The 11,627-nt window shown below is 40.7% G+C and overlaps 2 protein-coding genes across 4 annotated transcripts in view; both read right to left on the bottom strand.

Annotated features, from left to right (window-relative positions):
• spegb (striated muscle enriched protein kinase b) overlaps window positions 1-5,808 on the bottom strand; it is a 44,022-nt gene extending 38,214 nt beyond the window's left edge. For both annotated transcript variants that reach the window (XM_036004519.1, XM_036004518.1), the window contains exon 1: window positions 4,679-5,808. In XM_036004519.1, the coding sequence (XP_035860412.1) occupies window positions 4,679-5,096 (418 nt within the window). In that variant the 5' untranslated portion in view covers window positions 5,097-5,808. The remainder of the gene's footprint in view (window positions 1-4,678) is intronic.
• A 2,829-nt stretch (window positions 5,809-8,637) lies between these two features.
• Window positions 8,638-11,551, bottom strand: LOC116044187 (C-X-C chemokine receptor type 2-like). Of its 2 annotated transcripts, none has more exons than XM_031291209.2 (2): window positions 11,444-11,551; window positions 8,638-10,175 (listed from the first exon to the last, which is right to left on the bottom strand). In XM_031291209.2, exons 1-2 carry the CDS (start codon window positions 11,448-11,450, stop codon window positions 9,127-9,129), a joined length of 1,056 nt encoding a protein of 351 aa, XP_031147069.1. In that variant the 5' UTR covers window positions 11,451-11,551; the 3' UTR covers window positions 8,638-9,126. The 2 variants fall into 2 exon arrangements, with proteins under 2 accessions (XP_031147069.1, XP_031147060.1); XM_031291200.2 differs by having other exon boundaries at window positions 8,638-10,202; window positions 11,444-11,548.
• Between the last annotated feature and the right edge of the window lie 76 nt (window positions 11,552-11,627).

Below are 11,627 nucleotides of genomic sequence, written 5' to 3' on the forward strand. Positions count from 1 at the left end.
AGTTTTCAGGGCCTGCTGGAAGACACCTGATAGAAGAGACGACCACAACAACAATCTGAGGCCAAACTATTTGAAACATTTTTGAAAAAGCCTGTTGGCAGATTATCAAGGCAGCAGGAAGGAGGATTTCAGATGTTTATCAACTCAAAAGGTGCTAATATCTCAGTTTTGTGTTTACAGCTATATTCCACGGCCCAAGTGGTAAGTTCTTAATGCAGATTTAAAGCTGCACTAATCAATATCTTCTTATGAACAATGGGTCAAATGACTGTGTGTAATGATCAAGTTGTCACTTGGAGAGACAGATCTACAGATAATGATCACCTAACTCAGCAACCTCCTCTTTCATGTAATTGTTTCGGTTTTTACGCCCGCCAACTTTACTGTTTTGGTTCCCTGTCACAGCTCTCATCATAGTTGTTTTCTGCTGCAGCAAGGACCTATTTTTCAGTGAAAAACTCAAGATAAACCCACTGTACGCTATCCACAAATGACAGACAAAGTGAGTAACTAGCAGGTGAGCCTGGCGAAGCATTTACCTGCTAAAGTGCCACGTGTTTTTCGGTGAAGACCAAGACAGAGGTGGCCAAGAAACAGATTCCCAATGCTAATATTGCTCGTTTCAGCAACTTGTTTTGCTGCCCCCAAGTAACCATATTAAATGCAGATTTAAAGATCTAGGTTTTATTACTTGTTTATCTGTTGCTTTACTGTTATTATTTGTACAGTTCAGGTACTTATTTGTGCTATACATTCAAACATATTTGACTGAATAATCCACTGACTGCACAATCAAATGCAAAAACTCCAAAAAGAGAGACATTGTTTAGTAAAAACAGTACGGATCATGAGAGATGCATGACATCACAACATATGGCAGACATTTCTGCATCTGCATTTTCATTTAGTAGATTCAAAACTGTTCCTTTCCCAGATCAGTAGAGGGAGAAAAAAAAAAAGTCATACAGGGCAGGGCTACAATTAGCAGTGATGTCTTCCTATGTAACAGGAGAGACGTTGGCCTGCTAACATCACAAAAATCTAAGGCCTGGCACATTCCAATGTATAAATAACTAGGGAGAGTTGGTAGACGAGGGGGGCGGTACAGAGAGACATTTTCAAAGAGGGAGAGAGAGAGAAAGGGTTCAGTCTATCATTGAGTGATGGGACAGCTGTAGACTACGCACATGGCAAAGCAGCAGAGAGCTGAATCAAACTGAAGGTTAAAATGGAGAGCCAAATAAAAACTTCTGAACCAAGAGCTGGTTTTCAAGCCTTGTTTGAAGAAAACTTGTGACTAATCATTACTGTGGAGCTACAACTGTTTCTGATATTCAGTATCTGCTTCACCTGTAATGCATAAACTCTCCCAATCTATCTAGATCATTTTTGAGTGTACCACAACACAGAAGAGAGGATCCAGGAGCATATGGACGACTGCTTGCATAATCCCCATTGCCTGTCAATGCTAACAATGCTCTTGTCCAGCTGATAGATTGATCTCACTTAAAAACAGAACTATGGGAATCTGTGTGACTGTTGTGTTGCCTGCTTACATGAAAACACTTTTTTTGGTAATGCCCTCAAGTGAGCTGTTTGAGCACTAATACTGCTTTCATACAGTATTACAAGGGTGTGGGGAAACCCTCACCCTTTCATCTTGCTTCTCTATTTTTACTGTATTTCCACATAAAGTGGCTCGCCTGATGTGATGCATGCAATACATTACTGAGGTGACACAGTGACAGTGTGTGAACTGTGAAAACACATTCGTTCTGCCATAGAATACATGAAGTTGTGATCAAATAAAGATTTGTCAAGCCCAAGCTTCATGCTGACCAATTAATGACTATGCACTGAAAAAAAAACGGTACTGTAATTACTGTAGTTAATATCGTAGGCTTCCTGTTTTCATTTTCTAATTTTTGTTTGTTTTGCACCATTCAAAAGAAAGTCAGTCCTACTGATTTAAGTTGAAAACAAAAGAATTTTACAAGAAAAGCTCAATGACTTTTCCAAGAATCACACCAAAATGGAGATGTTTTGTTATCAGCATCTCTTCCTGTTGTTAATTTTTCAAGTACTCACAGTTGATGGTGTTTCGTTTACGTGGACTATGTCCAAGCATCCCATATTTATACAGCTAAGGAAATGTAATACACTGTGGTTTCTTGCTGCCCACACTAAAAAGAACCCTTGTCATCACGTTGCCCAGTCTGCAGACATCACCACTCTTTTAAGTACTCAATTTTTGTCCTGAGCTTGCACAGAGCATATTGTTGCTGGAACTCAGCGAGGATCGTTATGCAAGCACCCAGTCCTTTATTCTACATCATCAGAGAATGCTATCATTTGCCAAAACTTTACTCATATTGAACTGATTTAACTGTATTCAGCAGTGATGAGTCTTGGCATATACTCGCAGCAAGAAAAGGCAGTTCTAAGTTGAAGACACACTACACACTCATGCCGAGCACTGCGGAACAATGACAAAGTACTTGAGCGGATATATGAAAGGAATATTTGTGGAGCTGGTAATGCCATTTTTCAAAGCAGCTGAGGTGGCCAAAGCACTCAGATGAGCTGAATTTAGATCAGTGCTGGAGCTCACAAGATGCATAATAAGAGGCTTCACAATGGACAAACAGTGCTTTAACAGAGAAGAGCTACAGTGGCCTTCCAAGCATCCTTGGCTAGAAATTGAAGAATCTGACCGTAATACACTGTCACAAACTCGCTTTAGCCAAATTTTTAAAAGCATGTTGTTTAAAGAACGAGTTATTTTCAGTGTCTCTGCATGCATGGTGGAAATCTAATAATGGTTCTCTTCAAATGCTAATCTCAAACAGCAATACCCACAATTCCTTGTTAAAACACTAATATATATATATATATATATTGCTTCAAATGTGGAACTCCAAGAGCATAACATAAAACTCTTTTTTTAACAACTTGAAAATAAATCGGACTTCACAGAGTACCTATGTTTGCAAGATATCGTCTGTGTCAACTACAGTGTAAAAGATAAACATTTTAGAAAGACACCTTTCAAAAATGCAGTGTCGCATCGAGTTACAACAACCCTCTCCCTACCCTCTGTGCACAATAGAAGGATGAATGGGAATTTGTTTTGGATAAATATCTCTAACATACAGTACATACAATTTGAACTAATGCAACAATTCAATTTGTTCAGTATATGGTGTCCATCTATCACACCTTATATGACACAAGTTAGTCAAAATAGTTCTTGTTGACACTGATGTCTTTGTACAGAACCAGTTTATTCCTGTGCTTGTTGTGCCCCTTTCTAGATGCTTTGGGGAACATTTTTTGGAAAAATAACAGCTCTTGCACAATCATTACACTTAATGTCCTCGTTATCAATCCGAACTTTAATACTGTTAAAGAAAACTGTGTTTGCCTATTAGACTTTCGTCTTCAAATTGTATCTAGAGGTGGGGGATACCACTAGTTGATGCTGTGATTTTGGCAAGTTGTCTACAATCACAAATTGTTGTAAACATATAAATACTGCGGTGACCCCTGTGTGTAATGCAGCATGATGGCACTGCTGGCCATGCAGGAGGACTACGCCAATGGAAGGATCAGGAGAGAGAGAGACTTCAGGGACCATGACGATGACTGGCTAATATGCCGACTTAAATTCCCTAAAGCTGAGCTCTTGGATCTATGTACTGAATTGGGTCCAGTAGAGAGGGCAACGCGCCGGAACCGTGCCATCCTGGTCCAAATACAGTTCCTCGCCACTCTGGGGGAAACCGGTTCTTGTTCAATCTTATCATATAGGTCTGGTATATCAAAGCTGTCCCCGAGTGCCGTAATGCCTGCCATTCTGGACGGTATTATTAATATACAGTAGGTAGTCTATAGATCAGGTTTCCCTACACTGTGAGAGAACAGGCCGAAATTATTAGCGTCTGAGAAGTTTTTTGCTTTTTCCCCGCCAGTCATCATGATTTGGCATAAAGATCAACTGTCAGGGCCATTAACATACTGATCAGCATTCATGAGGTGCTTTGCATTGACTATTTATGGTAAGAAATGGGCGTGCACAGGGTGGGATAAGAGGCTGATCCACGTACGCACACTTGGGTGTGGGTAATCTGTGATTTATAAAGGGAACATTGCTTACAGATGTGCATATGCACAGTTTTATAAATCAGATTTTTTTTTGGCGTACGTCATTTTTGGCTTTTGGGCGTACATACGCTTTTAGTAAGGATCCTACGCACAGTTTTAGAAATGAGACCCCTGGGCCTTTTGGCAGGGTAATCTTCATGATACTAGAATTAATTGGTTTGTAGTTAAAACCTCATTGTCAGCTTGATATGACATACTGATTTTCTTAAACACATGTAACTGTGCATTAGAAGACGGAATTATGTTGTGATATCAGATGGCTAACAAATTATTATAAAAGGGGTTAAGAGGAACTATAGGTTTTGTAGTCAAATCCATTTCAGGCTACTTGCTAAGGGTTTTTATATAGTTTAGGTTCCTAAATACTTTAGGAGTATAATATTATGCTTTAGTAGTTCCTTGCATTTGATTTAGACACCACATGGAATGCTGACAAACCAATCTAGAAACATCTAAGTCTTCTCTATTTGAGGGCCTTGAAGTGTGAAGTTTTATATGTATTTAGGAGTATTACCTTCACCCAGATCCAAGACAGCCAGCACAGCGCTGCTCCGGGCCTCTCCCAGGTGATTATTGGCGATGCAGGTGTAGAGGCCAGCATCACTGGGTTTGCAATCCCTAATCCAGAGCCCGCCGTACTCCTGGTTCTCCATGTTGAGGAGGTCATCATTGTGGTACCAGTACAGGGAGGGCTGCGGGTCTCCAGCCACAGTCACCTTCAGACGGATGTCACAGCCTGTCCCCACAGCGGCGTTCCTCATTTTGCGTGTAAAAACAGGTGGAGTTGGGGTAGAATAGCCAGGTCCTCGAGGGTCCGGGACAGCTTGCTCTGGGCTTGCTTTGGACCGCTTTGGGGGGATGATGGGGCTCGGGGGTGCCGCTGCTTCATCTGCCCCTTTTTTCAGGGTCATTTGCACCTCAGCTTTTCTCATGGTTGAAACGATTTGGTGAATCCTACAATGGATTCTGTACCTGTGTATGAGGATTGTGTGGCTACAACACTGCCTGGGCCCTCTCTTAGTATTCTAAAGCAAACTCCAGCAAGGACATTAGAATCTATGAGCAGGCTTTACATATAAATTACTGTTAAAGTTCTCACATTTTTTATTTAAGAACTTTCTATAACTTGAAAAGCCAAACTATAATATTTCGATGCATATCTGCGGTGAATAAATTCCCCTCAAATCGCTGTTCTCTGACCTCAGTTTTTGTCCGAAGAAGAAAAATAAATGGTTGATTACCAAGTAATTAAGCAGATAGAGATAGCTGCCACTCTCCTGCCCAGAGGTATTTTTAGGGCAAGACACACTGGATCATGTTGCATTAACAGCTCCCTTGACTTGTCTCCTGGAAGTGGCGGCCTTGCTTTTCCTCTCCTTTTCCCGATGTCCTCTGACCTTTTAGTATTTTATAACCATTTCCCAGTGGTGTGTAACTTCTTTGCAGAGTAAGGCAAATCTTCAGCGCGTGTCCTCTTTATTCCCAGCAGCCTTGAGATATGCTCTTGCTTGGCTTCTGTTTGAATTCAAGCATCAAGTCCTGTCCAGCAAGTTGCACAGTGCCCCCCCCCTCCATATCCCATGAGCTAAACCACCCCACTCATGATCTCCCCCTGCCACTGCCAGCCTGTCTAAAGGGGGAAATGACAGTCAGAGCCCAGCAAGCCTTACAATGACAGCTGCATGGTGAGCTGTCTGCCCACTCACTGCGAGGCTCCCGCCCCCTTGTCATTTATAGCCAACCTGAGGTCAGTAGAACATGTGAGATAGTGCAACACTTGGCACAAAGGAGGGGGTGGTCAGCATGGGACAGATATTTAATTTGTAGGTCAAATGTAGAGGCTGGCGTAAGTCTCCCAATTGTGTTGAGGTGGTTAGATATCATGAAACTGAAAACATGGCTGCATTAACATTGCCAGATGGCAGCTGGGGCCCTATAATAGATATCTTAAGGATCTTCTACATGAACAACAAAGTTGAGGCAGTATCCTACCTATTCTGCAGAGTATCCGTTGGTGCTCAGTGAGTAAAACAACTGAAACACAAGAAACAAATAAAAAAAAGGTTAGCAATAGTTCCTGTTCCTATTACTACTGTCTTAATAAATGGAAATATTTTATATATTTTAATCAAATTGAAGACAAGTGATTGTAATACTGCAGCTCACAAACATTTAAGTCAAATTGACTGCTGACTTAGCTTATTACTATGCAACTCTACTGCTAGCATTATTGCTACAAATATAACACCACATTATCAATGACAAATCAAAACACATGTGGTACCTCAACAGTAAAAGTTTAAATGCAACTGCAATTTATAACTTAACAGTACAGCTTAATAGCGTATTACTATGCATTTAGCTGATACTGCTAACTAGCATATTGCTAACGTTACATGCACCATGCAAGACCTGAATGAAGCAGTTTATGTTAAGGATATGCTTAACAATAGAACAGAGCCCACTATGCAGACACTAGCAGGAGTTAACAATTTATTCACACAAAAAACAAGGTAAATGTGGAAAAAGGTATAGCCTAACAGGTGAGCATGGCGCGGGCGGGAGAAGGGAACCGGTGTCCGGGGGTAGTGAGCGGGGTTCCGAGTGACGACAGAGCAAATTACGGGTCTGAGCATGGCAGACGAGCAGGTGAGCCTGGCAGGGATTGAGGGAACAAAAACAAAACAAAAAGGTGAGTCAAGCAGGCAAAACAGGCAATGAGCAAAAATTTTAACAAGCGGGATTCAAAAAGTGCTAGTCGGCCGGGTATTTACCACTGAGGCTGCAACAACGAACGGAACGGACGAGGAGTGAAGCAGGAGGAGATGGCAATCAGTGCTGAGGACTTGCAGGTGGTTGATTGAACAGGCAGCCAGGTGAGTGGAAGCAGATTGGCCACGCGCAGCCTCTCTCACCGGCAAGACAGAAAACAGAAGAGGGGCGATACAGTCAGTGGGGGAATCCACAGGGAAGGGTCAAAGCTGCAGATCTTAACAGTTTCATGTTGTAAAACAAGACTTACCTTGTAAGAAAAGCAGGGGACTTGAAAATGTTCAAGGACATATGACAAGCAGGACATTAGTCATGCACTAATAGCCTGTTAATGTAAATTTAGCAAGCAGTAGCCTACATGTTTGGCAGATTATGGTGAGCACAAAATGCTCTTAAACCCATATTATTGGACAGGATGTTTGGTAACTATATGTTAAAACGCTAAGTGATACATGTATTCCAGATCAAATTTACTGTACATTACTTTAGTAGTAGTAGGCTTGTAGTAGATGTTGTTGTAGAGTAGAAATTGTAGTACTTAGCCTATTAGTATAAAATATAATACTATTTTATTAATGTCAACTATTTTTCATTTGTAAATTTGTAAATTCTTTCTACTAGAAAATAGTCTCTATAAAACTGTAACAAAGTCTATGCATTATTCATAGTAATTAAAGGGGGCACATTTTTGGAAAGATACACTACTATTGAATTGCTGGTGTGCATTCTTATAGTTTGTAGAAACTCCAAATAAACTGCCGGTGGTACTTCAAGGTGGTTTTATTATTTCATCTTGCAAGATATTTACAAAGAGCTGGCAGGACTGTAAGTGAAGAGCACCAAGGTGTGATCTTGGTTCCATTGTGTCCACTATGTTGTAATGTAGCCTACTATAACATAGCAAGCTAATTCATTAGGTTGAACTAATTTGTTAACAATGTTAGCTCTGATTTGGTTTTGTGGGATGCATTAAACCTGAATCAACTTTGGGAAGACTAACCTGTAATGTAGCAATAAGCAAACTATTTTTATTCTTCTGCTTTTTTATAACATGTGGTGCCTGTCAGCTGCACTTCCCTGAGATCATTCTGTAACCAAACAGTACTTTTCAAAGGTTTTTTTTCTGTACAGAAGTGGAACAAGCTGTAGTTGTACACATCAAAAAATTACTAGTTTTATCTTCTATCAGCTGTTTATGTCAAACGTAAAAGCTTTTGTGACGTAATGTGGTGACTCATTGGTGTTATATTAATCAGAAACAGATAGCAGTGTACATGTCTATAAAACTTTAATGATAATATACAACTATAGATTACAAACTGTGTGGCATGTGAATGACCATCTGCTGTCTTTAGCTAAATATACATACAACTTTAAACAGACTTAATTACAAAAATGTAAATACATTACTGTAAAAATGTATAAGAAGTCAACAAGTATTGTTTCTGCTTCACTTGCTGCAGTAGACATTGAGCTGGAAGTAAAATGCTCGTTAAAGTACATTGGTATTGATTTGGAAATTTGAATAATATAAAATCAATTTAATAATTCACATTCATATGCTATACTTATAAAAGAAAAATGACCGGTCAGATGTTTCACTATTTATTGCTGAAGTGTCTTAATTCTACCTTTTTTTTTCCAGAGCTTTCAGCTGTATCTCAAGGTGTTCATCAGTGGATGTTTGTCTTAAAGTTGTGACATAGTACTATTGTTTTGAAATATAGTCTCACATTGAGACTTGACAAACATGTTTGCCACAGTTTCCTCAGAACTAGATGTGACTGAGGTAAGAGAGGGGATTTTTACTTGAAACAACATTGCCGGGACAGGGTTGAAACCAACTTTCAAATACCTCATTGTCATGTGCACAGAAATTGCAGAGTGGTTGGCAATCAAAAGTTTAGAACTTTGGCTCCCGCCAACAATGCTCATTTAAATATGTAATAAAAAAAATAAAAACATGCAAGTAGAAATAGGGATCTAAGACATATAAATTGTAAACTAAGTTAAATATGATGAAAAAATAGAGAAAAGTATGAAAAAATATTTGAAATGATTGAGTTTCCCACCAAATATGAGTTGCAATAAAAATGCAGTATCAAAAGTTGTCCAGCATGTGAGATCCTTCAGTACATATGCTGATGTGGTTCATGTATGTGAATAGTTCAAAGTGTCTCTTGGGTGTTCTCACATGAATGTGGATGTGATTTCTGATGACAGTGAAGACCTGCTGCTTCTCGTCACAGATGTTCTCTCCAGGACGCCCATCTTCCTCATGATCTGAAATAGATTCTTCCTGAACTTCTCTCCCACGAAAGCATACAGCACCGGGTTGACACAGCTGTGAAGCAGCCCCAGGCTCTGGGTGGCAAACATGGCCCGATCCACTGCCATCCTTGCTGGGCACCGGTACGGCACTATCTTTGACCTGAAGAAAGTGTCTGCCATCACTGCGATGTGGTACGGTGTCCAACAAAGCAGGAAGGCAACGACCACGAACACAATCACTCTCATGGCTCGCTGCCGCTGAAATCCCCCACGGATGTGAAGGAGGCGCTTGATGGTTACTCCATAACAGGGCAGCATGATGGCCAAGGGGATCAAAAACCCCAAAGCGTGGCGAAGAATTCTGGTGGCCAGCCGCCACACGTCAGCACTGTTGGGATCATACTTTTCAGAACACACTATCATACTGGTGCTTTGGGATTCAAAAGAAGAATTTAAAAGCCCTGGCAGAGACAGGAGAGCAGCAACAGTCCAGACAGCAGCACAAACTCCCCAGCTGACTCGCTGTCTGTTAGCCCTGCGGGCCTCCATAGCTCTCACGATCACCATGTAACGGTCCATACTAATGCAGGTCAGGAAGAGAATGCTAGAGTAGAAGCTTAGCTCTTGGAGGATGGTCATGATTTTGCACATGGCAGCTCCAAACACCCAACCCTTGGTAATAGAGGTGGCCCAGAATGGGAGCGTAATGGCCAGCAGGATGTCGGCAATGGCCAGGTGGAGGAGGTACAGGTCAGAGGGAGGCAGCGACTGCTTGCTCAGGCCAATCACCAGCCCCACTACCAGATTCCCAGGAATGGCCAGCAGAAAGATGAGGACGTAAAACACGCTGACAACAACAATCACTGCATTTGGGATGCGGAATGTGTCGCAGGGCTGCGTCTCGGGGTTTAGGTTGAAGTCGGTGTCATTATAAGTAAAGTTGAGTTCGTCATAAATAGAGCCAAAGTCTAGAATTAAAGAAGATGTGGTTGGATCTGAGGACAGCAAACAATATGACATTTTGGTCATACAAAATGCATGTAATTATTATAAACCTGTTAACATAAGCCTAACAAAAATACTTAATGTACTATAGGCAGGCTATACACTACCGGTCAAAAGTTTGGGGTCACTTAGAAATTTCTATCCCACTCCATTCCAGACAGAATACCAGCTGAGATCAGTTGCATTGTTTTTTTAATCAGGGCAGCAGTTTTCAGATTACATTATGTGTTTACATAATTGCAAAAGGGTTCTCCAATGTTGTAGACAGAAGTGGCTGAAGAAACGCTTGAAATCCATGCTTTTTGGTCTAAACGTCATACCCAAATTAAAAGTGGTACAGCTCCCATATACTTTGACACTCTGGGGTGTGCCTGATATAATTGGAAAGGTAACACTCTCACATTTTTGTTACAAGTGTCAGGGTGATTCTAGGCCTTACTGACACAGAGTTACAGAGGCTAGAATGGAGGTTTTTAATTTCCATGCAAGTCATACATCTGTAAAATGATTAGAATACACTGCTGTAAACACATCTGACAGGTGACAGACAACACAGGGCATTAGCCACATGTCTCAGCTTACTACAGAAAAAAATCCAGAAGCCCAAAGACTCAAAAAAAATTTTTTCTACAGATATGTCTGTGTGTTTTTTTATTTCCATTTAAAAAGTACAGAGAAAAAAGCCCAAAAACTACAAAATACAACACTTCTCAAATACACAAACACACCCACATCAATCACCTTTCCAATGATATCAGGCACACCCCAGAGTGTCAAAGTATATGGGAGCTGTACCACTTTTAATTTGGGTACGACGTTTAGACCAAAAAGCATGGATTTCAAGCGTTTCTTCAGCCACTTCTGTCTACAGTCGAGAACCCTTTTGCAATTATGTAAGCACATAATGTAATCTGAAAACTGCTGCCCTGGTTAAAAAAAAGTATTCTATCTGGAATGGAGTGCAAAGGAACTTTCTAAGTGACCCCAAACTTTTGGCCGGTAGTGTATGTACAAAGTCACTGTACAATAAAACACCATTGTTACAGTCTTACACAGAATTTCCATCAGAATATTAAATTGTAAATGTCCCTTTGCCAAATTGCCCATTACTTATTTCAGTGAGGTATTTAACGGCTACACATTTAAAACTGCCTGTTTGCTATGAATACATGTATTTATTTAATACCAGTCAATATAAGTACATTGTTATTCTAAGGATGGAAATACTCACCAGTCATTGTGGCGTCTTCTTTGTAGGAGGCACAGAGTATGTCACAAAGAGACAGGGAACCAACACTGTATTTCTCTACACCCCTCCCATCACACCCTAAGCATGTGCCTATTGTCCTGTTTGCCTCACACACACACACACACACACACACACACACACACACACACACACACACACACACACA

The sequence above is a fragment of the Sander lucioperca genome, chromosome 8, assembly GCF_008315115.2.
Source record: "Sander lucioperca isolate FBNREF2018 chromosome 8, SLUC_FBN_1.2, whole genome shotgun sequence".
In the NCBI taxonomy this organism is placed as follows: Eukaryota; Metazoa; Chordata; class Actinopteri; order Perciformes; family Percidae; genus Sander; species Sander lucioperca.